Genomic DNA, 25,110 nt, shown 5'->3' on the forward strand with positions numbered 1-25,110 from the left:
CTTGGAAGTAGTCCAATGGCTTCGATCCAATCGTTGGAGCCTCAAGCTTCTCGAATACGTGATAATGGCCTCATTCTGTGGCGCAACGCCGGTCATGGGCTGGACAGATATCGCCCAGAAGAAGAGATATCGGAACGTGTACAGACAATGCCTGTCGGATGTAGCCGTACAGCCGCACAGAATTGCGGCCGCGGTCAGAAAGGATCGGCGTGCTTGACAAAAACACAAAACAGCTGCATTCATACATATGCAGGGTGAAGAACCATCGGGTACATTCGCGGGCCATGTGATTGGTTTCCGTTTCAGGATCCATGGTCGGCATGTTTGCCGCCCCCAAGTACCCACTCTGCCTAGAATCTTGGAACTATAGGCTGGTGTGTGTTAACGGCTAACGCTGGGATTAGGGTTTGACTATGGGATTTGTGGTATTAGGTCCTTCTGTTTTGGGCAAACAGGCGTTGATACGGCGTCCGGTGAAACCTTTTGGGTGGAGTCGGTCGTCTATCTGGCTTGCAGTGTTTCTACCGACCAGGTAAAGCTGTTTGTGTGCCATGTTTTGTGTCCCAAGAAAAACGTGGATGAAGGATCAGGGGCCAGCTCGGCACGTGCAATGGGGGTCTGCCTCTAGCCGTTTGCATGGCCAAGTAAGCCACAGGGCTCCGGGATCGGATGGCGGTTGTGGGGGTCCTTCATCGGCGTCCAGTAGACGGATGCGAGCAAGACGGATAATACTGAGCAGGAAGACTGGGATCGGCATGTGATGTTGGTGTGATGGTGCAAAGGATTGTGCACGAGAGAGGTGGGCGCCTTGCCTCATCCAAACGTTTTCGCCGCTGCCGTCATGTATCACGTACGCGATGCCTAATCCCGTTCCCCAGCATGCACGATTCATTCTCGGCGTTTGTGCGCGCAGCAAGAAACCCGATCAGACGATATCCCGCACACCTACACGGCCAAGGCTCTTTGCCTCCCCACCTGGGGTGCGCAAAAACTTCGACAGTGCAAGACCCGCAACCCACTCGACTGGGCGTTGGAGCAGCGCTCGAGGGCCCATGTGACGTCCAGAAGACCCGGCTCCCAGGATGCGACGGGGCTGCCTGTCCACACACCGCCAGCGTTAGGCGTGCTCTAGAAGAGAAGGGGAGAATGGCTAGACGTTGGTTGCTAGGACGTGGTCGGACAGGCCGCCCAACGAACGATGGGCGTCGAAAGAAGCCCACTCAAGAAGGCTGGGCTGACGGCGAAGCATCTTGGCTGTCGCATACGCCGCTCTCCATCTTGGCCTCAACGAGGTGGTGAAAGCTTCGGCGCTGGCAGCGGCACGGCTTGACTGCGGGGTTTGCTCGCCAAGTTTTGTGGCTGCTTCACCGGCCTGAAGCTTCTTTGCGAGAAGAGAGATGGCAACAGGCCTCCGCGGCGCCATCAGAGCTTGTGTGGGCTCAAGCATCAAGAGTCTCTTTTCTTTGCCGTGGTCGGGCCTGGTGTTGTTGCGACGCTCCAATATGGTTGTGCTTGCAGCTGTCCCGCAAAGTTACCACCGTGCGGGAGACGCGAAGGAAAAAGTGCCCCGTGGGGAAAAAACACAACGGCGTCGGGCGTGGTCAAGATCAGCACACACACCCACTTGTTTTTCTCCGCGCCGTCTCGAGAGCCTTTGCACACTGACGACGAGATCCCGGGTCAATGTCTGTTCCCTCACTCGCGCTGGCGTCGTCTGGGGCCCACCTCGATTGCTTAGCGCAATATGGCGTCCTTGGCTGCCCCGGCGCGGTTACATCCACTGGCCGTCCCCCAACAACCACTGCACACACGGTCTTGGCTCTTCTTGGCCCGTATCAAGGTCCAGTGGCCGACTGACCAGGGCTTCGATAGCACCGTTGCGAGGCCTCACAGTGGTGCTGCATGAGACTCCAAAAAGTATATATTCGACTTCCCCGCGTCCAGCCATGGGGTTATCACTGCGATCGGACTCGTGCCTACTTTTAAAAGGCAGTCCTCCTCTTCTCCCATTGCCTTGAAATCTGCCCTAGAGTCTCCTCAGCCCTCTACATCATGGCGACCGCAAACCGTCCTGCTGACCCGCTGGCCAAGGGCGTCATCCCCACTGCCAAACAGAGTCTGAAGGACCTCTTCACCTGGGACCAGCGCATAGTCGTCACAAACGACTTTGGCGAGGAGCACTGCGAGTGGCAGAGGCCAGAGCCCCTCAAGAATCCCATCAGTCTTTTCGCCCAGCTTGGCTGGAAGGACTGGCTGTACTTCCTTGTTGGATTCCTTGCCTGGACAGCTGATGCTTTCGACTTCCACGCTCTGTCCATCCAGACCACCAAGCTTGCCAAATACTACCACACAACAAACACTGCCATCACAACTGCCATCACCTTGACGCTGCTCCTCCGCTCCGTTGGTGCTGCCATGTTTGGTGTTGCTGGAGACAAGTTTGGTCGCAAGTGGCCCATGGTCCTCAACATGATTATTCTCGGTCTGCTTCAGGTCGCGACCATCTATGCCGGCACATTCCAGCAGTTTTTGGCTGTTCGCAGTCTGTTCGGTCTCTTCATGGGAGGTGTCTACGGAAACGCCATCTCCATGGCCCTCGAGAACTGCCCGTACGTTTATGATGATTTTTTTTTTGGATACGCGTCAGATACTAACTTTCTCAGTCTCGATGCTCGTGGTCTTATGAGCGGTATCCTGCAGCAAGGATACTCGTTCGGTTATGTTCTCGCGGCCTGTGCCAACTTGGGTGTCGGAGGCGCGACCAGCACCTGGAAGACTGTCTTCTGGGTCGGTGCCGGTTTCTCCATTGCTGTCGGTCTCGTCCGTGTCCTCTTCCCTGAGTCGAAGCAATTCCTTGAGGCCAAGCGATCCGGCAACAAGAAGGCCCCCGGCGCTTTCTGGGCTGAGACCAAGCTCATGCTTAAGAAGGAGTGGAAGATGTGCATTTACTGCATCATCCTCATGACCTGGGTATGTTTTCTTGCAAACGTCAAGATTGGAAACATGAAAACTAACATTGATTTAGTTCAACTACTACTCCCACACCAGCCAGGACAGTTACACCACCTTCATGAAAGAGCAGAAGCATCTCAGCTCCGCCGGTGCTACCCGCGCCTCTATCCTCATGAAGACTGGTGCTTGCGTCGGAGGTACTATTCTCGGATACACCTCGCAGTGGTTCGGTCGCCGCCGAATGATTGTCTGCGCCGTCTTGATCTCCGGATGCCTCATTCCAGCCTGGATCCTCCCCACCACCGAGCGCGGCCTCTCAGCCTCTGGCTTCATGATCCAGTTCTTTGTCCAGGGCGCCTGGGGTGTCATTCCCATCCACCTGAGCGAACTTTCACCCCCTGCATTCCGCTCTTCCTTTGTCGGCATCACCTACCAACTCGGAAACATGATTTCCTCGCCTTCCGCCCAAATCGTCAACGCCGTCGCTGAAGCCACCATTATCAAGACGGCAAAGGGCGAACCATCCCCCGCCTATGGCCCCGTCATGGGCGTCGCTACTGCTATCATTGTTCTCGGCATTGCCGTCACTACCGCTCTTGGCCCCGAGAAGAAGGGTCGCCACTTTGAACAGGCCGGTCCTATTGGCGCCAACATCACCGCTCCCAAGGATATCGAGAGCGGCAGCATTCACAGCGAGAAGAACGGCGCAAAGGCCGTCGAGGTCATTGACCACTCAGAGAAGAACGAGAAGATTTAATGGGTTAAGCGCGCTATGTATGTGTGACAGGTTTCACAAACTACTTGATACCACTTCTCGGTCCATTAGAAGGACCGGTAGATATGACTCTGTAACGAAAGCAAATGCAAGATTATTTGACATACTCCAACCTTACCTTTTCTTTTCCACCTCAAAATCGCTCGTGAACTTGTACTATCGTGTATACATTACCTACCCTCATTCCAAAAAAAATTTGTCTTCTCTCTAGCAACTCGGAAAATTTCTATTCACAGTCCTACTATCATTCAACTACCGTCCGCCAAGCACCACATAACTGGCGTAACCCTTTCCCTTTGGCGCGCCCACAAACGTCCACCGTGAAAACTTATCCCGCGGAGCAGAGCCGCAACAAATCCTTTGGGGCTCCCCCAAGATCGCCAAGCGACGCACGTACGGGCTTGGGGGGTGTGGAGTCCAAAAATCCTTTGGCATCGTGGCCTGATGTTAGCTTCTGAGCTGTGTGAGCGAGGCTCTGTGGGTCTAATTGCGTGGTGGGCCCCATGTACCCCCCCCAATGAACAGATAGTGGGGTGTGGGTGCCTTGATTGGGTATCCCGGGCTTGAGGCGAGGGATTCGTGGTCTGGATCCGGCTCTTTTTTGCTTTTCTGGTTTTTTTTTCGTGGGGGGTGTGTGTGCGGAGGGGGTGGGGAGCTAGTGGTTTCAATTGTATGTAGTGTACACTAGGCATGTAGGTACAGTGCGTATAATATGGAAAGGTTGGCTCGGTAGGACGGGTCGTAAGTAGGTAGTGTTGCGCGCATGCGCGCGTACCAAGGTACTATGTGGATTGGGGAAGCTGCAAGGGGTTGGGGAATGAGGTGTACGGTTTTTGCTTCTGCGGGAAAGTGCGGGTGCCTGTGTCTTTCGTTGTTTTTTTTTGTTTTTTAAGTCTTGTTTGGAGATGGGTAAGGCTTTTGCAGTAGAATGGTCATCGAGCCAGTTAGACGTCGCTGTCACGTGTCTTAGTATGAAGTGGGCCTGGCGTGCTGTTCTACCAACAATGGGGGCCAGATCTGTCAGCCTATCTTGGCTTCTCTTATCTCTACGCAGCACGTGCATTTTATTGCCCGCCATGTTTGAACTAGAGAATGCCCACTGCGCGCTCAGGCCGAATCATTTCTATGAATAGTCACAACGGCATTTTCCCTTATACTCTCACTCACTTACTCAAATGTAGGCTCAAAATACTGTTAATATTCGACGAGGCAGATTTCTCTACGCCGGACATGTGATTGGCCATGCACAACCAGTGCCTAGAAAACAGCGTTGGCGTAGCCGGCAGGATCAGGCAGCTGAATTACCCCTCAGGAGTGCACAAGAACTCAGCCTTGTCGAGAGGTGACGGTCGCTCAACCTGCTCTGAAAATTCATAGAAATGCGTCTCATCAATCATCTACTTGTTGCTACCGCTACTGGCCCACTCTCTCACATCTATATTCTCTAGTTAATAGCTGTGGAGGCTGCAGGCCTTGCTATCGGTACTCTTGCACTTGTCGGTGTCTTTGGAGACTGTGTGGAACTTTTATCATATAGTATCGAAACGGCAAAGTCAATGGGCCAACATTATGTCGCGCTAGCAACAAGACTCGAAATCCAGAGAAAACTTCTGCACCAGTGGGCCAACAGACTGAAAATCTTCGATCCTGAACACTATGACAAGCGACTTGATGACCCTAACATTGAGCCTCTCATCTATCAGGGTTTTAGTTGGATTCGTCAGCTGCTCCAAGACGGCCACAAACTTGAGCAACGATACAGTGTCAGACCAGCCAAGATTCATGAATCAATGGAATCGCCGACAGCTTTTCGTCATTGGCTGATGTCAAAATTTAATTCAATGCCGCACAAGCTTCGATCTCGTCGCGACGTTCAGTCACTCCAGCCATACCAAGCTGTACAATCTGGCCCATCTTCAGGCGAGCATCATGACACTCAATATGTTGCTGTTGACAAGGTCAGATGGATTATCCAAGATAAAGAACAGTTTGAAAGCCTCTTCCAAAGCTTATCCGATCTAATTGCCGACATCAACGCAGTCATACCTCCACAAAGGGGTGATTCCACCAATACCGCCCTGCAACACGAAGCAGCCAATTTGAGTTCTGTCAGTGAGCTAGGGACTATCAAGACTGTTTTGCCGAATGAAGATGTCAATATCACTTGCAGGGTAGAAAACGGCATCGATCAGGAGTGCGCCAAGTTGATTCTCAACTGCCTCTAGTTCCGCTTGATTGATGACAGAAAAGACAGCATCTCTGAAGCACATTCCGAAACTTTCAAACGGGCAATCGAGCCTCCTGATCCTGGAAGCAATTGGAGCGACTTGGGTCAATGGCTACGATCTGGAGCTGGTATATACTGGATCTCTGGTAAATCCACGTCGACGAAGTATCTCTTTGAAAATTATGGAGCTCCAGAACTACTGCAAGAATGGGTAGGGAGTCGAGAATCGATCATGGGTAACTTTTTGCTATGGAATGTTGGAACTCTCGAGCAAAATACTTGTTGTGGTGTAGCCAGAGGTCTTTTGTACCATGTTCTGAAAGAAAACCAGTCTCTTATTCCGCACATGTGGCAGGAGGCTCAGAGTGGAATCAAGAACTTGAAGCTCCCTTCAAGCACTGAACTAAAATGGGCCTTACAACAACTTGACGAAGTATCAAAACAGGCGGCATTTGCTTTCTTCATTGACGCTCCTCCCCCTGTCAAGCGACAACTGTCGATTGGTGTCGCTCCCCCCATATTCCTGAAGTGGCTAGCTTCTGTGGCTAACGAGCGACACCAATCGACGGCCGTCGCTGAGCAGGGGGGGTCGAGCGACGGTTGTCGATTGGTGTCGCTCCACCCCACCTTCCAAGAGTGGTTAACTTATATGACTAATCGTGGCGGGGCGAGCGACACCAATCGACAGCTGTCGCTCAACCCCCTGACCAGCGACGGCTGCCGATTGGTGTCGCGCCCCCCACATACCCATAGTGGCTAGCTGTGGCTGGTAAGCGACGGCCGTCGATTGGTGTCGCTCGCACCCCTGCCCAGCGGTATCGACGAGTTCAAAGCAGCCATCGTGAAGGGATATCATTTATACAGGAATTTGCGACCAGCGCCCACATCAAGATTCTGCTTTCAAGTCGGCCTATCAACACGTGTGTTGCAGCCTTTCGCACAAGACCTCAACTGAGACTACAAGATCTTACAAAGCGAGACATGGAAAAATATGTCAACGACACAATTCGGTCTTATCTTTGCCGAGATGGCGACAGCTTATCTTAATGAAGCCGACGTTCGAGAATTGATCATAACTCTGCAAGACAAAGCGGAGGGCGTATTTCTCTGGGTCGTACTTGCTTGCCGCACACTACTTGACCGCTTTGATGCATATGACTCTGCAGACGAGATCCAACGGGCAGTTGACCGGCTACCACCAGAACTTGAGGACCTCCTCCGCAGTATAATCGAGGATATACCAGAGCGAGTTCGGCAACAAGCATCAAAAATGCTTCGCCTCTGTTACATACGAGGACCAGTCGAAGATATGAGTTTCATCTCGACTTTTGCAATGGCTTGGGCCGTCGAAAAGGGCATGTAATTGGATCAAATGAAAGACTTTACTCGATACTCACCTGATGAGATGAACCAAAAATCTTTGATGCTGGAAGGCCGTCTTCGAAGTCAATGTAGAGGGTCATTGGAAATACGTGGCGATGCTTCCAAAGGTCACCTAATGGGTCCTGGTGGGGATACTCCTTTTGTCAACTTCATGCACAGAACAGTGTTTGAGTTTCTCGACAATACAGATGCTCTAAAAATGGACTGTTTGAAGATAGACGATGATGGATTCGACCCGACTGCTGCCTTGGCATTTATTGACTCGTTCATGTTATTCCTCGATGTGAGACACATAGATGAGGGAGACTTTACTGTTCTGAACAGCTTGATCATTTTGACGGATTTGTTAAAAACGCGGCCATCTCATTTGGCTGCAGTACTCGACAGCATTTTGATGGCAATAAAACGGCCTCGGTCCTCAATGGATCAGCACGAACAAAACAAAGGATACCGATCCCGGTCACCAACACGTCTATATATTGGCTTGAATAACGAGGTAGATCTAACCTTGAGATTCTTCAGAAACAAGCTGAACGACAAACATATCACTTTACTGTTGGCTGCGGAACTGAATCCGGATACCTGTATCAGCAAGCCTGATGCCCAGGAGTTCGATACAGTACAGAGAGCACGAACTACGAGCGAGCGACTCAATCTCTTGGTCCCTTCTGTTCTCCAACCCATGATGAAGTTGATTTTGGAATATTTTATCGACGACAGACTAGTGCCAGTAACGACAATAGGAATTCTGTTGGATTCGGGCTGTGACCCAAATCAGATGGTCGTGGAACACTATAAAAATACAACTCCATAGTTGCTCTGGCTGGAAGACAGGTACTTTTCTGTTGGCCAAAGCTGAGATTTGCCTGCCGCTCAAATAACAGCCATGATGTTAAAGGCTGGTGCGGATCTTTCTCCTCAGGTCTTCCATGAACTTGAAGATTTGCGAGTTTTCCTGAAGGAGCAGATTGAGAGCTTGGTGTGTCTTGGGATATTGCCAACTCATGAAAACCGTCTCGCCATAGCGGCATGTTGCTTAGAAACCGCAGAAGCAATTGGTTTTCAGGACGATGTTAACTTGATAGACAAGATAAGGGCATTTGAGCAGGAATGAGCAAGTGGATGAAAGTCTAGCAATAGCTATGGCTGCAACTACTCCACTTGGCAGGATTAGAACAGCTACAAATACCAAGACTAGAAAATACTCCTTACCCAACCATCTTCCTATATCATGTCGATTTCCATTTTTACGTCTGTTCATCACTTGTAACAACGATTATAGATTGAGTCTATTCAGCATAGAGTGAAAAGATAAGCAGATATCATCAACTTCAAAAATTCGCTATTTTGTGAAAGTATTTAAACAACATGTGTGATACAACCAAGTCTGAACTAAAAGTTTACGCTGACTAAAGCGATACTCCCTCTGCCCTCCCCCCCCCCCCCCGCCAAAAAAAACCCTCAATCGACCTGTTAACAGTAGCCAATACATCACCCAAAGATAACGAGATCAGACAGTGCTGCACCGCCATAAGCCCTGGGCTTCACCCGTCTGCATGATCCATCGGTGGCTTTGATATAGGACGTTAAACTCGAACAGATAATCAAATAATCAGGCAAGAAATCATTTGTACCAACGGCACTACTAATACCACCAGCCACCAACAGTGGGAGGAAAGATAGAAATGACTTCCACCCATCCCTACATCAGGTATCATGTTTAACACAGTAGCTTTACAAAATCCAAACATCTTGACGGTACTAAAAACTACCTACCGAGCTACGCATATCAAATACTACCCAATTTCTCTACCATACCCTCTTCCCCAATGCAAAAGTGGTAACCAACCCTACCGTTGCAACATCTCTTCGCCATCCGAATCACCATCTCCCCACATTCAGCAAATACACAGACTCTCACCATCCCTCATCTCCATCAGCAACCCCCACACAACAGCAATCTACGAAGGACAGGATGCAAAAGATCAATGTCAAACATGGTATCATGGCATTAAATTTTATCGTAGCATAACACAGCACTGCACAGCACAACCGCCACCGCCACCGCCCGCCGCCGCAAAACCAAGCCAAGCCAAACCAAAATGACGAAAAAAAAAGAAACATGGCAAAGATGAATACCATACAGAAACAGTACAAAAGAGTACAGTCAACAGTACAAGTACAACTCTATATGTGAAGGGTAAAGAGAGAAAGAGAGAGAGAGAGAGATTTCGACAATTGGACGAAAATGAAAAAAAAAACGATCCAAAAAAAACCCCTTCCTCCACCCCAATCTAGAGAGAGAAACTTTCCCAGGTATTTTTCGATTTCCCCCACCTCTTCCTTCTCAAAGAAAAAAGAAGAAGAAAAAGACACAATGTCATTTCGGTCACAAAAACCTCATGTCAACATCACCAACGACCAACAATCGACTTTGCACCAACACAGCAACCGCACATGGGGAAATGGAGCAAATCAAAGAAAAAAGAAAACGAAAAGCCGTGTGTCTTTTTTTTTTTTTTAACTTTTCCCCATCGAATCCCTCCACCGCCCATCACTCACACAGACAAACTTGACATTGCGGCCGCGACTCCGCACGCTCTGCACACCACCGGCATCGAGCCAACGCCCCAGATTCTTGCACTGACTCACATCAAAGCGCTCGAGGTCGCGACAACCTTCCACCACGGCCTCGACGCCCGTGCCCGTGACGCGCACGCAGCCGCGCACAGACAAGTTGCGCAGCTCGAGGAGGTGCAGCGAAATGCAGCGGAGCGAGGTATCTGACACTGCGGAGCCGCAAAAGGCGAGGTTGAGGTGGGTGAGCGAGGGAAGGCCGAGGGCGAGGACTTCGGTTGCTGTGTCCGAGAGGGCGCAGCAAAAAGACTGTTGATTCCGAGGGGTTTCGCGTTAGCGGGTGTGAAGCTCTTTTTTTTCTTTTCCTCTTTTGCATTTTTATTTTTTGCAAAGGGGAATCAGGGAGATCAGGGAAATCAGGGCTCTTTCTCCTTGTGTGAGTGGATTGAGGTAATGGGATTTTTGTTTCTTCTTTCTCTTTCGTGGCATGATCCAGAAAAAGAAATAAAGTGAAAAAAAATGAGGGTCCAAACTTACCAGATCAAGTTGCTTTAGCCCCTTGGCTGCATTGGTGAGATAAACGATTGCGTTGTCGGTCAGGTAGGTGCAGTCGGCGAGACATAGCTTGGTAAGCCTAGGGAAGGGGTAGACGCTCCAGTGTTGGAAGCCTACGTCTGTAATGGTGGTGCAACGTGTCAGGTCGATGCTTTCGATGCGGTTGGCTGCGTGAACAGCAATGTGAGCCATGCTTCGGTCAGTAATGTGCTTGCAATAACTCAGCGTTAATCGCCTGAGTTTTGGACAGCCGACAACGGTGCCTGGCGGTAGAGGTTGCGGTGGCTGACTGTTGGCGCCTTTTCCTTGTCGGCGCCCGTTCATCTGGGCCTGTTGTTGAGCATGAGCCATGGCCATTTGGGGAGGCATGTCAGGTACTATCCAGCCAATGACTCGGGCAAGGAGGTTATCGCCGACCTTTCTGCAGTTGCTCAGATCTACCTCCTCCAGACCCTTGGCCTTCTGTACCATTTCGAGAACAGCAGGTCCGGTGATGTCCCAAACGCTCTTCATACGCCATATCCTGACGCTCGGGCCACATGTCTTTGCTAGTTCTCCAAAACCCTCGTCTGTCACATGGAAACAATTGCTGATGTTGACGGAACGTGGCCGGCTGCCGGCAAAGGGACATATTATATCGATGAGTGACCGGTCGGTGACTTTGCGGTTGTACTTTGTAAGATCAAGATCGTGGAGAATATCAGGGGATTCCGATATGAGTTTGCTCCAATGTGAAGAAATGATGCGTAGTTTCATCAGCTCGTAAATGTCTAGGTTGGCCAAGATGGTAACGAGTACAGAATCTGGCAATCGACCTCTTGTGTATATGCTTGGTTTTGTGACAAGTCGTGGGCGCTTGAAATCGAATGGAACCTCCGGCGGGGTAGATGCATGTTTTGCTATTGTAAAAGATGGCGACGGAGAAAGCGGTGAGCCGTTAGGGGATGGAGTCCTTGGGAATTCAGTTTTGCCAGGACTTGCGGGGGCTTCGGGTGTTGAGCCAGGTGCTGGTGGAGCGAGCGAACCTCTACGCGACCGCGATCTGACGTTGTCAAGGTCGACGTTTAGAAAAGGATCGGGATCGAATGGCTCCATCATTTTCTCGTCTCTCCGAGCAGGAGCTACAGAGTTGTCGATGCCGAGTGTTTCATTGAAAGTAACGGTCGGCACGCTCTTTTTCCTCCGTGGTGTTCGAGGTATTGTGTAGTCTACTATGGCCAAGTCGTTGATATTGGGTGTGCTATGCGCATCTGGCATGAGCACATCTTCGTCTTTGGCAGTCTGCAGGCGCTCTTTAGCGACAGACTCGACCTGTCGCCGTACGTCTGGAGTGCACTTTTCCCACAGCTGGTTCAGCGTGTCTCCGGTAATCATCAGGCATTCGACAGCGGATATAGAGCGGACCGTGGCAGTGCGGCGTGGCGCCAGCGAAAGACTGACCACCTCACCAAAGTACTGTCCTGGCTTTAGTCGAGCTTTGACTTGTTGGAAATTGTGCTCGCCGGCAGCAATCGACTTTCTTCGTCCCTGGGTGGGTGAGGTGAAACCATTGGACTCGGGCACATGGTCGCTAATGACCTCGACTTCGCCCTTTACAATGAAAAAGACATCACGGCCTTGGGTGCCCTGTTTTATAATGTCTACAAAAGGATCAAAGGAACATGGTTGAGCGCGCATGCCGATGAAGTGCAGAATATCGTCTGGCAGCTCGGAGAAGAGAGGCAGCTCTTTCAGCAAAGGCCTCACATGTAGGCTATCGCTTCCAAAGGCACTGTGGGCAATGGCTTCAGCAAGGCCCGGACTTGGAGATTTGCGCTTCTTGAAGGCATTGATCTCGCCATCACGTATGGTACCGCTCTCGGCCATGACCACATCGCCATCTTCACGGTCGCGCTTGCCCGTTATCTGGCGCGTGGGTTGTGGGCGCTTGGCCGATAGCTCCGACTTCTTGCGCTGCAGAATGGCCAAGCGCTCCTGGGCCTCGTGCCTGATGGCGACCTCGACATCGGGAAACTTGGGGAGCTCCTTGGTCAGGTCTTCCTTGTTCAGACGCACGACGAGGGAGCGGACATTGGCAATAATGGTGGCAGTGCGGGGAATGTCCATGAGGATGCCAATCTCGCCGAAGAAGGCACCGGGCTTCAATTCGGCATATGTGCTCTCCTGGTCGCGCGAGGTGACGCGCACAGCACCGCGGACCAGCCAGTACATGGCCTTGCCCGTCTCGCCCTCGGTGAGAATTGTGTCATGGGGCTGATAGAGTTGCGGCTTCAGGTGCAGGCCGACCTGTGCGAGGAAGGAGTCGGGAGCAGCTTGGAAGAGGGGGAAGGAACGCAGGCGGTCGAGCAGGTCTAGCGGGAGGCCCTGGATGGTCGAGGCAGCGAGGGGCGAGGGACGGATGGGCCTGGCAGGATTGGAGTCGCTATCGTATGCGCGCACCATGGCGAAGGGGTCTGGGACGGGCACGCCTCCATGAGCGCGGACTGGGCCACCGCCCGGCCTGTATCGGCGCATGGAGGCGGTGATTGGGGCGTGGGAGCGTGGGAGGAGAGGGAGCCGGTGGTGGTGGCGGTGGGCGGAGACGCGTTGAGGGAGTCGCGATAGCTGGTGCAGAGGCGGCCGTCGCGGGCTCGCAGTGGGGAGGGGCAGCAGGCGTTGGGTAGCCGGCGGCGGTGTGGTTGTGAGCGGGCGAGTCGAAGGGGTAGAATGGCGGGGCAGGCTCAGCTCATGGTGGTTTGCGGTGGCTCTGGCTGGGGCGAGGGCGCTGGGGGCGAGGTGGAGGGCGAGGGTTTGTGCAGGCGCTCAATGGGGAGAGGGCGGTATGCCGGCGGGCGGTCAGTAGCAGATGCAATGGATGGCGTGGAACAAAGCTGCCGCTAGACGGCCACTGCAACACCTGCCACGCTTGACCGGCGGGCGGGACGCACTGAGCAAAGCAAGGGGCGGGCGGCAGAGGGTGTAGGAGTGGGTATGGCTGTGCAGCACAGTAGGCTATTTTCAGCGTCGTGGCCACCGTCTTGCAGGCCCGTCGTGCTTTTCGGAGAGAATAGAGGATGGAGCGAGTGCGGGACGAGGCTTTAGTCCCGCCCTGGCTGCTGGCAATGGCTGACCGACCTTCTACTCGGCCTTCTCGAAACGGGCGCACGGACGGACGACAGGCCTGCCCTGTCCTGCCCTGCCCTGCCAGCTCGTGCCCTCCTCCTGCCCTGCTACACCACCACCACTACCACCACCACCACCATCACCACCATCACCACTAGCCCACCCCCGAGACCGCCACTGTGCTTGCTTGCGAACGACACCCACCACCCCGCTGCGCCCGCGGGCTCTCAAGCCGCCCCATGGCCCCCGTGGCCCCCATTGCACGGCCCCCTCGCCGCCGCATCAGATCATGTCGCAGACAAGGCGCCCGCTCGTCGCACGTCATTCCCGCAACAAGCAATTGAACTTTGCCCCTGCCACTGACCTCCGGATTCCCTAGCCTCTGCACTCTGTATATACGCCGTGGCCAAAACCACGAGCAAGCGCCCAACACGCCATCTCCTCGCCGACATGTCATGAGCACGTGGACAGGCTTGTGTACATGCGTATTCTTGTACACTACCTGCACCTGACGACCCCCTACTAATACCGCCTGTCCTCGTCGTCCCACCTGCCCCCCTCCTGCCATCGTTCGTTTCTGCGACCGTGTCCGTTTCCATACTCACCCTCCCACCCCTCTCCCTTTGGTTGCTTCTTCTTCTGTCGCGTCTTGTCCCAGTGATCGGCTGCTTCCCGGGCGCCAACCCCTCCGATAATGGCCCCGGCAAGCGTTGCCGCAGTATCGTACTTGTTGCCATTGTGTTTGCTTACTTGGTTGCCCGCAAGCCCACCCACCAATGCCCCTCCAATGGTTGCAATGAGCCGGTTCTTCGCATCGTCGTGTGCCAATTGAGACTGTGGCCGCGACTGCGACCGCGACCGAGAGCGCACCTGTCGTGATTCCGACCCTCCTCGCACCCGGGAGCGCGGCGGAGACCACGAAGACCGTCTTCGGGATGGCGCTGGCCGGCCATAATAATAACCTTGCTCTTCGGCTTGCCCATATGGCTGTTTTTAGTCAGCTATCGATCCATGCCTCATCGCAAAGACAACGCACTTCTAGTTGCGTGTTCCGCCCACTGTCGTATTCAGCCTGACGGCGAGGCACTCTGAATCCTGGCCCCGGTGCTGTGTGCATGTAGTCCGTTTGCTCGGCCTCGCGGTACCGCTGGTCCCTTGCATACCCGTCCTGTCTGTCTGGCCCATACATTTCAGGGTCAGACTTGTAGCCGTATACGTCGTCCGAAATGGGACTTGATGACTCGTAGCCTTTGTCAGGGTGTTGTGGTGCTTGCCCGGACGGTAGCTGTCTTTGCTGCTGGCGATATCTGTTTCTTCTTGGTCTTGGTATGTTTGGTAGATGATCATAGGTTCGGTCCCAGTAGCGATTTGCAAATCTATCAAGGCCCTCGAACCCGAGCTCCTATATACCATCGACGCAACCAATCAGCAGACTTCGCAAGAGTGCAGTACTTAGCACCAGCACAGCAAGGATACATAGGCCACGTACCACGAACTCCTCTGCCATGGCAAATGACTAGTTTCGTATTCTTTGTGGTTTGGTGCTTCCGGGATAGCCGTCTTGGTGGACTTGACCAGAATCCGGCGATGCGGATACTGGAAACACCCGTTTTCATAGCGTATTTTCGCCCCCTCTTGGCCGCCTTCCACTCGTCCACCACGCCGGTTTTCCAGTGTTTCTGCATATGACGTAGGAAGCCGCTAAGCCGCATCCGAGCTAGTGGTAGAACGGCCAGAGTGAACCGAGTGAACCATCCCCAGAAACGGGAAGCTGCGATCTCCAGGTGCCCTGTGATGGCCGCGCCCCAACCACAGCACTGCGCCCAACCCAGCCCCCAAAATCTGACTGGGCTACGCATCGGCATCCTTGATAATAATCCCCTCGCATAATCCCCAGCATGATTGCGCGCACGCCAGTATCAGATTAGACCATGTAGAGTGCTGTCTTGGCTCTAGTCTGCGTTTCAACTACTCGACTCTACTATCCGATACCTCATCTACCCCGCATTGTTTCCTTCTCGCTCTCACCCCCACCTCATTGACTGACTACACAGACCTTCTCCACGCAACAATGTCAACTCCTTTCATATCAAAAGCATCGGAAATCGAGATGATCATCGACTATGTTTTCTCCAAGAAACTCCTTGCCGCCGAGGCAGCTCAAATGGCAGCGCCACACGTTGCTTTTATTGAGGGTAACGCAGTCAGGACTTTGCATAACAACAAGAGGCTAGCAATCCTGGGAGAGGCAGTCCTTGCAAGAGAACTTTGCAGTGCGTGGTTCAGAATGCGTGGGTCGTATGGTAAATTACAAGCCCCTTGCTCTTGCTAGGCTGCACTGCTTACGACAACAGACGAGACCCTATCCCCAGCACAGTGGACGCAGTTGCGCAACGATGTGATCTCCAATGATGCACTGGCTCGCCGAGGCTACAATGCTGGAATTGACAAGGTCGTCATTACAGCTAGTAGCACACCAATCGTATCTCCAAAAATGGTCGCAGCGACCCTCGGGGCCATCGTTGGAGCAGTCCACGAAGATGGAGGAGACGCTGCTGTTCACAATGTCATGCAGCATCTTGGATTCTTCGACCACATCCTTTTAACGGTAACGTCTTGATTCCTTTCATCCTCGCCCCCAACCTGATCAGCAGCTTGCTATGCACTAATTAAGACTCTACTAGATCCTTTCATGTCTTCTTCGAGATACTACCCTTGAAGTCAGCTCCAAGTCTCCCTAAATAATAGCCGGACGGTTCATTGGACCTTTTCCTGCGTCGAATCTCATTTGGGATTTGAATATAGCGTTGAAATTCCTTATGAATCGCCCTCCTGTTGCTTTTGTAGACATGGCGCGGTCTTACAGAGTGCACTCTAGATCAAGCCATCTGCGGACCTACGTGATCAACTGCGACGATGGGATGACCGAGTGCAATCTTTCGTATGGTTTCTAATGAGTGGTTATCAACAGTCCTTTTAACGACGTCCTACTGGTCTACTGTCTGCTGGTTTGCCGAGCAAAGCCCACTTTGAGTCGCAATAGCAAACACGCGTCATCAACCGCAGTTGTCATTCAACATGACACGTTTTGTTGTTTGTCAGAGCAAACGATGCTGTTTTGGCTTTTACTTCTTTGTTGCCTATGCATGAATATACGCTCATTTCTTACAACTGCCTTTTCCAACCACAAGTACCTGCTATACCGCTTTCTTTCGCCTTCGTCAGAACCCCTCGCTATGGTATCGCCTAATATGATGAGGTATAGCAGCTGGCCACTACTGATTCGATATGCGGCGTCCAAAGTAACAGCAATCCCTTTCAAATCGCGATACCCCTTCCTGTGCGCCTATTTCCAAACAACTCCGCAGCGAAGTTACAACACTCCCACGATCAACATTGATCGCAAGATTGCCGGCGTTGAAAAGGTCTTCGACTACTGCTTCAAGAACAAGATCATTTGCGCAGAGTCAGTCCAAATGGCAGCCCCAGAAGCGCTTCTCAGCATCAGAGGCCGTGAGTACAGTATTGTACATAACAGACGCCTAGAGCTTGTCGGCGACAAGATCATGGGTCTTGTCTTATCACAAAGATGGTATCAGGTCCGCAATCAGAATGGTACATATCCAGCCACACTACATATCCACCGTCATTGATAAAGACTAACAAGATGATAGGCCATGCCAGTCCAGTAAAAACTTGGAATGACATTCACAAATCCCTCATTTCGAACGAAGCTCTCGCAGTGCGCGGCTTCAAGCTCGGCCTCGACGCTTTTGTTGTCCCGGCATCTGGCATACACGTCACGAAGAACATGATGGCGGACGCATTCGAAGCCATGGTCGGAGCCGTATCGCTTGATGCGGGAGAAGATGCTATTGAGGCTGTTCATGATGTTCTTGAGCGTACTGGCTTCTTCAATCATCCTATGCTGGTAAGGTAGATTTCCTTGTTGCTGTCTCCACCGTACGTAGGAGGCGATCGCATGTTGCAGCAGGTGGATTGGAGTTTTGCATCGTGGTGACAATGGTCCTTTTGCACTGGGGACTACTTGCTGTAAGATAATAGTAGATGAGAGGCATGTTACTAACTGGTCGTGTAGCAGGACCGCAGTGCGAAGTTAAGACCTGTTCGAAAGAGAGTTGGATATCATCAGTCAGCTTTGTTGAAGCATTGGTAATGGTGTGTGGTGCGTTAGACAGGTCCAGACTGGAGCGCACAGATAGGAAACGCTTAAGTGGCTTTGGGGTGTAAATCGAGTGATTTCGATCAAATGACTTTGTAGTTTCAATTGCGAGCTTCCAACGATTTACACGTCGTGCTGAAGCCCTTCATTCCTTCATCCAGCCCCGCTCTAGCAACCTCTTTCATTGAGTGCACTGCTGCGAAGCAGATCCTCCTGGAGACTTGAGGCACGCCACCTCTTTTCACATCGCCTACGGCTCTAGCCACAAATCTTCTTGGCCATTGCGGGTTGCTGTCGGCCTTGTGTCTTGAGTGCTGAGTGACACTCTACGGCGCTCGACACGTATTAAGTTGAAAATAGCACCATACCCCCTCTTTCATCCAAATCGCTTTCCATAGCCCTTTACAACATCATCTAATATCCCGCGCATCCTCTTACATCCCTCGATCCCCACAGCAAGCATACTCTCCAACCTCTCCATGCGAACTCTGCTCTCCATCACACACACAGCCACATCATCGCTCTCCCCCAGCGTCGCTACCGTCAAAAACGGCAACTCCAACTCCTCCTGATTGTTCAAGTCCAGCAGCGGATCATCCGCTGACGCATTATCCGCCGCCTCTGCCGACGCAGACGAAGCCGCCGTGCACGCAACTAGATAATCCGTCATCGGTATGCCCGCATCCACCAGCGCCAGCGTTGCCGCATTCAGACACGCGGCCAGCAACGACCCATCCTGCGACACAACATGGACATGAATCGTAATCGTCGACCGTGGATACAAATGCAGCGACAGCACGCCTTCAAACGCCGACCGCAAGCAATGCTCCATCTCGTTCGTCTTCTTGTCCGTCTTGCGCTTCCGGCGGTCCACGCCGCTGAAGCCCGCAAAGTTGATTTCAACGTCGATTTTCGCTAGTTTGTCGTTGCTGATGCCGCCGCGTTGGCCGCCGCCTTGCTTGCTTTCGGCGGCGGGGCCGGTGACGGAGACGAGGACTTTGGTGTTGCCCATTTCGAGGTACGAGGATCCGTCTGCGGCGGCTTGCGTGGAGATTTGCGCGTGGATGTGGCGGAGCTCGTTCCAGCGGCGGCCGTCGAGGCGGAGGAGCGCGAGCGAGTAGGTGCTTGTGTCGAGGGGCATTGTGGGTGATTATTATGAGTATGAATGATTTTTTCTATTTTCCCTCGCAGACTGGTTGGTGAGAGTATTGGGCGACTGGCCAGGTCGTGGTGTGCTGGAGTTTCCGGGTAGAATGGCTGATTGCGATGATGATGCAAGTTTGGAAAGCTGGAGGCTATGATATTTTGATCCATGCTGCAGCGATCTGCAGACAAGCGGGGCCCCGCTCTCACGTGAGGACGCGTTAGCGCGTTTGTCGTAAGCGGCGCTCCCTTACCTTGTACCATCCGTCACTTGTCGCTAGCAATATGCCTGTGCGACCTTTAGTTCCAGGTACCAGCTCGTTCAACCGCCTTGGCAAAGGTGCAAATCACCCCATATGACCGGCGCTTTCGTAGCGAAATCTGGTAGTAGTAGTCATGACATCAAATCGCGACAAGTCAAAGGGTCAGCAGAAAGCCCTGAGAGCTGTGGCCGAAAGCGAGGAGATGGATGGTAGTGATACTGATGATGATGGCCTTGATATCATAAAGACATCGCGTAAAGATTTAGATATTTCGCAGTATATTGACGGTCAGTGGATATCAGCCTACATCAATCAAGATACTGACGATTTCCAGTCCTGGCGCAAACTCAAACTCAGATGCAGAGCGTAGATATAGAGCGCAAAGAAAAGGGCGCGGAAGAGTCAAGTACAGAGGATGATGAAGCTTTCCAGCAGCTCCCGGACTCAAGGGCCGAGAACGCAAATGATTCTGATACCAACGGCGCTGGTGAAGAGTCTGAGTGGTCTGAAGAAGATACCAGAGCTGTGTACCAAAACTGGAAAGAGCGCAAAACCCTCAAAAGAAAGCGCGTGGCTGCTGAAACCAACCGTATTCGTGCCGAGAAGAAATCAAAAGCCGCAGCTGCTGCAAGCATCGTGGGCCGGAAGGCTTCTTCCAGAAAGCGTCAGGGTGATGGTCGTACTGGATTCAGCACCGACTCTTTAGCGGATGACAGTGCCGCAACAGCATTTCTGGATGATCCAATCCCTGACTACATACTCTCGAGACAACAAGGTCTCAGAAAACTCCACGAAGCTGGTCTACGGTACCCTCCCAGTTACCAAAATATTGACTTTTCCGACTCGGAAACGGCAGAAAAGCCAAAACTAGACAAAGCGATCAACCCGCAGAGACAAAAGAAAGACATCAAGCTTCATGGGTCGCAAGGTGTTATACCGGCGCCTATCGCGCAATGGCTGCGTGACTACCAAGTGGAAGGCGTCCAATTTCTACACGAAAAATTTGTAAAGCAAACAGGTGCCATACTTGGCGATGATATGGGCTTGGGTAAGACGATTCAAGTCATTGCATTCCTGACAGCCGCTTTTGGAAAGACGGGCACTGAACGTGACGCCAAGTGTATGCGTAAGATCCGTCGCTTTGACAAGAATCGATGGTATCCTCGCGTCCTCATTGTCTGCCCTGGCACGCTGATGCAGAACTGGGAGGACGAACTGTCAAAGTGGGGTTGGTGGGAAGTGTATAGGTACCATGGCTCCAGCGCAGCAGATCGCAAGGGCGTCCTTGGTGCTGCGGCAAAGGGGATGCTGGAGATTATGATTACGACATACACCACTTACCGTAACAACGAGAGCGAGATCAACACAGTTGATTGGGATTGCGTGATTGCAGACGAATGCCACCAGATCAAGAGTAAGAATGCGGAGATTACACGAGCTATGAACAAGATCAATGCACTTTGTCGTATTGGCCTTACCGGTACTGCAATCCAGAACAAGTACGAAGAGATCTGGAACCTTCTCAACTGGGCGCGGCCTGGAGCGTATGGTTCATCTCAAGAGTGGAAGCAGAAGATCAGTCTTCCGCTGAAGATGGGCCAGGCTCACGATGCTACGAATGCTCAGCTTGCTGATGCGCGAAGCCGGGCTCAGGACCTCGTTCAGAAGATCCTACCAAGCGTATTTCTCCGACGAATGAAGACTCTGATCGCCGACCAACTGCCTAAGAAGAGTGATCGCGTCGTCTTCTGCCAGCTTACTCAAACTCAAGCTGATGCATACCGGACTTTTCTCGAGAGTGATAGATGTGAGTTCATTCGCACTGCAAGGGAAGAATGCGGCTGCGGATCGGGGAGAGGAAGAGGCTATTGCTGTCACGTCAACGTCCCGGATGAGGATGAGAAATGGGCAGCCTTCATCTTCCCGTGCATGGTTACTTTCCAGAAACTCGCCAACCATCTTGCCCTCATCGTGCCACTATCAACTGATTCTGCAGAGAAACAAGCCAAAGACTTGAAGACACTGGAGTTGGCATGTCCCGATACGTACAAAGATCTCTTCCGAATCCGTGACAACATTCTAGTACAGTCACAAAGAGAATTTTGTGGGAAATGGAAGGTATTGAAGCGTCTGTTGGATTTCTGGCACTCGAATGGCGACAAGGTCCTTATATTTTCGCATTCGGTCCGCCTCTTGCGCCTGCTGAGAGGCTTGTTCGATGTCGATGGCACAAAGTACAACTTCTCGTATCTCGACGGCAGCATGAAGTATGAGGAGCGTTCGCAAGCCGTTGGAGACTTCAACGCAGACCCCAACCAATTTTTGTTTCTAATATCTACCAAGGCTGGTGGTGTCGGCCTCAATATCACGTCTGCCAACAAGGTCGTTGTGATGGACCCTCACTGGAATCCAGCGTACGATCTTCAAGCACAGGATCGCGCCTACCGCATTGGCCAGACGAGGAATGTTGAAGTATTTCGCCTGGTGTCGAGTGGCACCATTGAGGAAGTCGTGTATGCTCGTCAGATTTACAAGCAGCAACAAGCCAACATTGGCTACAATGCTTCCGAGGAGCGTCGCTACTTCAAAGGCGTAATGGATGAGTCTAGCAAAAAGGGTGAGATATTCGGTCTCGAAAATCTGTTCAGCTTTCAAGAAGACAATCTGCTACTTCGCGACATTATGCACAAGACCAACGTAGCTGAGTCCAAAGCCGGTGTAAATGCCTACGACTTTCACGTCGATGAATCGCAGTTCGACTCGGAAGACGAAGACATACTTTCGAACAAGAATCTTGGCATTGATGACGATGCCAACATTGCTGGGATAAAGAAACTTGCAGACTCACTCCTTTCGACTTCCAGTGTTGGCAGCAAGCCATGCAGGAAGACCAGACGCGGAGGGTCTGATCCAATCAACGCTATTCTTGCCAAAGCAGGTGTGGAATATACCCACGAAAATTCCGAAGTCATTGGGCGCAGCGAGATAGAGGCTCGGTTAGGTAAACAAGCTATGGATTTACGTAACGACATCGATCTCGCAAGTGAGCGGGTGTTCCAAGCCTCGCAATCGCAATCACGGCATCTTTTCAATCAACCGGGGGTCGAGCACGACATTCATTCTGAAAACGAAGATGACCACGACGGGCAGATGGTTGCGGCTGCTACTCCTGGCGAGTTCAAGATCAACTACCGGTACAGACCTAATGAACGGGTGCGGAAACGTCAGTTCTGCAGTATGGCGGAGAGTATGGGGTTTGATGATCCAGTTGAGTTTGCCCTGCTTGTGGAAAGTAGTACGCAAGAAGAAAGGAGGAAGATGCTGGAGCGATTCTATCGGGGCCGGAGGAGGCGGATGATTAAAGAACTGGGCGGTTCAAGGTAGTTGAAGCCACGAAACTCACCGCTGATGTCGATGTCCATCTAGTGCTGAGGCTCCGTTGCAACGTTTCGGAAGGGGAGACCCCTACTTACTACCTGCCCCACTTATGATAGCGCCTTACCAGCAATCAGGACTACTTAACCCAAGATTGGTAATTTGATCATGCTCCGATCTACATACAAGAAGCTAGGAATAGCGATTCAACCTTCTCTATGTGTTAGTGGTAAATCTTTGAGTATTCTCACTGCAAACGTTTACCTGCTCATTAAGCTTGCTAGCATCACTATATCACAGGCCTCGACCGACAACCCGGCAAGCCACATAAGACATCGCTGCTATAAGCAATGCAAACCTGGGTATCGCAGTCTTCAGCAGATTGTTGACATCATACAACAGACGCAAGAATGTCTTGGGTCGTGTTTGCGCCATGGATTGTCCCGGTAGCATTGATGGCATTCCTTTACAGCTATATCCGGTGTCCCTTTTTCTTTGGTCCCTTGTCAAGTATCCCGGGTCCCAGGTGGTATGCCCTCACCAAGTGGCGACTTGAATGAGACGACTGGACCGGCCAGCAGACACGCAAGATTCATGCCCTGCATCTAAAGTACGGACCAGTGGTGCGTATCGGGCCGAACGAAGTGCATTTCAACTCTCTCTCGGCATTACGTACCATTTACGGTGCAGGAAGTGGATTCGAGTGCACTGAATTCTGTCGGATGTTCGGTACATACGGGAGGAAGAATGTGTTTACATTCGCAAGTAGGGAAGAGCACGCACAGAGAAAGCGACTGGTAGCTCGCCCGTATTCAAAAGGCGGCCCTTACCCCGTACAAAGTCGAAGGAATCGTGCAAGCGAAGACCAAGTATTTTTTGAAACTGGTGGCAACGGACGACTCTCGTAGAGGCGGTTTGGAGATCTTCTCGGCGCTTCACTACTTACTACTCAATCGACATCATCACCACTTTCTTGTATGGGACTCCAAGTTTCGGTTGGAACATCGTTCTAAAATGAACACCAGAACATGTTAAATTACTGGACGATATCATAAACCATACTCGCCACCGACTATCATGGTTTGCATTCCATCTGTCCTCATTCACGAAATGGATGTACACTCGAACGGGGCTGGCTGAGAGCGTTATTCGGCCTTTCCTACCCATGGCCAAGCCCGCAACTTACTCCGGGATCCGGGCGCACGCACCAAGATCGATGCACGCCTATCACGATGCGGGTGAAATCTTGCGTGCCGAAGCGAACAAGTCCATTATCAGATCAGTGAGCTATATACTTCAGAGTCGAAATCCAGCACCAGCATGGATGACCTGGATATTGCTAATGGATGTGCAGACCACCTCCTTGCTGGCATTGAAACGACCAGCGACACTCTGATGTTCCTCACTCTGGAGTCTATCCCTGCCTCGGAATGCACATGGGCAGGGAAAGTTGATTGAATAGTGCAAATCTATACCGATGACGGCATCACTGACGGTGGCGTGAACATAAGGGTTGCGGCGGAGAGCATGCCGTCCCTGAATGCAGTTGTCAAGGAAACGTTTTGCCTTTTTTGCCCCACTGCCCTCATCCGAGCCAAGATTGAACAGAGCGGTCACGGTAGATGACGGTTACAAGATCCCGTAGGGTACAGTATGCAGTATGGCGCCTTATTCATGACATCGGAACGAGAATGTGATCCCTGACTCGTCCACTTGGAGGCCTGAACGATGGCTGAACGTGGACAAAAATGAGCTAGCAAGAGATGGAGAGATGGTTCTGGGCTTTGTCGAGTGGCGCTCGCATGTGCGTCGGCATGCAATGAGTGACCTTTTGCTGTGTTCCTCGGTGAATCTACTACTGACGTGTTAGCCTCGCCATAGCGGAGATGGCGTTAGTCCCGTCACTGTACCGGAAATGCGGGTCGAGGGTGCTTCCGGGACAAGAAAACACGGCGCCGGGTATCACATGTGGGATTGAAGCGTTTGCCGATGATAGTTTCCCGGGGATGACGGTTGGTGCTTCCACTAAGAGCCTCTGACATGTGCTAACGCCCGCTAGGAGCACACATGCTGGGTGGAGTTTACTCATCCTTAAGATTGGAAGAGGGCAACAAGACCAGGTTCTGGGTTGCCGGCTACACTGAATGGCTGTCTGTAAGTACCGGAATGTGGGGAGAGGCGTATTTTTCTTGGGCCTCGGAAACTATTACCAACACGATATAAAAATCTTTTTGTTGCCCATATAGCATGGTCATGCGTCCAATCACGAATCTGCCGGTACATCTTCGGTTGGCAAAGCTTTGGCTAGCTTCGGGGGCTTTCCCCCCGACCACGCGCTCCCCACACTGCACTCCACACTCCACGTCTTGGCATCGTCTTCGGGTTCGATGGCAGGCAAAACGGTTGGCGCCAAGCACAACGACGAGGTGGGTTGTTGGACTACTTACCTCCCAAGCCAATACTTGGTGTATCCGAAGATTCCCCAAGAAGAAAACACCTATGGTAGTTTCTTGGCTCTTGCACCCATGATAGCCAAGGAAGGCGGAGTAATGGATAGCGAGCAATGTGAGGCTGG

The 25,110-nt window shown here is 52.0% G+C and overlaps 9 protein-coding genes across 9 annotated transcripts; 6 read left to right on the plus strand and 3 right to left on the minus strand.

The window, feature by feature from the left end:
• The first annotated feature begins 1,801 nt into the window (after positions 1–1,801).
• PSV08DRAFT_195175 (major facilitator superfamily domain-containing protein) lies at positions 1,802–3,844 on the plus strand. Its single transcript, XM_014228976.2, has 3 exons — positions 1,802–2,609; positions 2,664–2,970; positions 3,026–3,844. Exons 1-3 carry the CDS (start codon positions 2,053–2,055, stop codon positions 3,707–3,709), a joined length of 1,548 nt encoding a protein of 515 aa, XP_014084451.1. The 5' UTR covers positions 1,802–2,052; the 3' UTR covers positions 3,710–3,844.
• A 1,439-nt stretch (positions 3,845–5,283) lies between these two features.
• On the plus strand, positions 5,284–7,317 carry PSV08DRAFT_243800 (uncharacterized protein; the record flags this gene model as incomplete). The annotated part of the gene is made up of 3 exons (XM_066092306.1): positions 5,284–5,921; positions 5,973–6,681; positions 6,919–7,317. The coding sequence occupies 3 exons, from the start codon at positions 5,284–5,286 to the stop codon at positions 7,315–7,317; spliced, it is 1,746 nt and encodes a 581-aa protein (XP_065949803.1).
• Positions 7,318–7,359: 42 nt separating this feature from the next.
• Positions 7,360–8,151, plus strand: PSV08DRAFT_347497 (uncharacterized protein; the record flags this gene model as incomplete). Its single annotated transcript, XM_066092794.1, has 1 exon — positions 7,360–8,151. The coding sequence occupies one exon, from the start codon at positions 7,360–7,362 to the stop codon at positions 8,149–8,151; it is 792 nt and encodes a 263-aa protein (XP_065949804.1).
• A 1,459-nt stretch (positions 8,152–9,610) lies between these two features.
• PSV08DRAFT_384326 (uncharacterized protein) lies at positions 9,611–12,983 on the minus strand (the record flags this gene model as incomplete). The annotated part of the gene is made up of 2 exons (XM_014228974.2): positions 9,611–10,223; positions 10,452–12,983. The coding sequence occupies 2 exons, from the start codon at positions 12,981–12,983 to the stop codon at positions 9,858–9,860; spliced, it is 2,898 nt and encodes a 965-aa protein (XP_014084449.1). The 3' UTR covers positions 9,611–9,857.
• Positions 12,984–13,823: 840 nt separating this feature from the next.
• PSV08DRAFT_384328 (uncharacterized protein) lies at positions 13,824–15,078 on the minus strand (the record flags this gene model as incomplete). The annotated part of the gene is made up of 3 exons (XM_014228973.2): positions 13,824–14,558; positions 14,608–14,973; positions 15,061–15,078. 3 exons carry the CDS (start codon positions 15,076–15,078, stop codon positions 14,094–14,096), a joined length of 849 nt encoding a protein of 282 aa, XP_014084448.1. The 3' UTR covers positions 13,824–14,093.
• A 350-nt stretch (positions 15,079–15,428) lies between these two features.
• On the plus strand, positions 15,429–16,263 carry PSV08DRAFT_266952 (ribonuclease III domain-containing protein). The gene is made up of 2 exons (XM_014228972.2): positions 15,429–15,874; positions 15,926–16,263. The coding sequence occupies exons 1-2, from the start codon at positions 15,643–15,645 to the stop codon at positions 16,189–16,191; spliced, it is 498 nt and encodes a 165-aa protein (XP_014084447.1). The 5' UTR covers positions 15,429–15,642; the 3' UTR covers positions 16,192–16,263.
• Positions 16,264–16,807: 544 nt separating this feature from the next.
• PSV08DRAFT_384330 (ribonuclease III domain-containing protein) lies at positions 16,808–17,511 on the plus strand (the record flags this gene model as incomplete). Its single annotated transcript, XM_014228971.2, has 2 exons — positions 16,808–17,186; positions 17,246–17,511. The coding sequence occupies 2 exons, from the start codon at positions 16,808–16,810 to the stop codon at positions 17,509–17,511; spliced, it is 645 nt and encodes a 214-aa protein (XP_014084446.2).
• Positions 17,512–17,813: 302 nt separating this feature from the next.
• On the minus strand, positions 17,814–19,012 carry PSV08DRAFT_266959 (3' exoribonuclease family, domain 1-domain-containing protein). The gene has a single exon (XM_014228970.2). The coding sequence runs from the start codon at positions 18,893–18,895 to the stop codon at positions 18,131–18,133; it is 765 nt and encodes a 254-aa protein (XP_014084445.1). The 5' UTR covers positions 18,896–19,012; the 3' UTR covers positions 17,814–18,130.
• A 154-nt stretch (positions 19,013–19,166) lies between these two features.
• Positions 19,167–24,358, plus strand: PSV08DRAFT_407308 (P-loop containing nucleoside triphosphate hydrolase protein; the record flags this gene model as incomplete). Its single annotated transcript, XM_014228969.2, has 6 exons — positions 19,167–19,447; positions 19,495–22,540; positions 23,457–23,530; positions 23,998–24,094; positions 24,135–24,176; positions 24,307–24,358. The coding sequence occupies exons 1-6, from the start codon at positions 19,294–19,296 to the stop codon at positions 24,356–24,358; spliced, it is 3,465 nt and encodes a 1,154-aa protein (XP_014084444.2). The 5' UTR covers positions 19,167–19,293.
• Between the last annotated feature and the right edge of the window lie 752 nt (positions 24,359–25,110).

The sequence above is a fragment of the Bipolaris maydis genome (assembly GCF_028858645.1).
Source record: "Bipolaris maydis strain C4 unplaced genomic scaffold PSV08scaffold_2, whole genome shotgun sequence".
Taxonomy (NCBI): Eukaryota; Fungi; Ascomycota; class Dothideomycetes; order Pleosporales; family Pleosporaceae; genus Bipolaris; species Bipolaris maydis.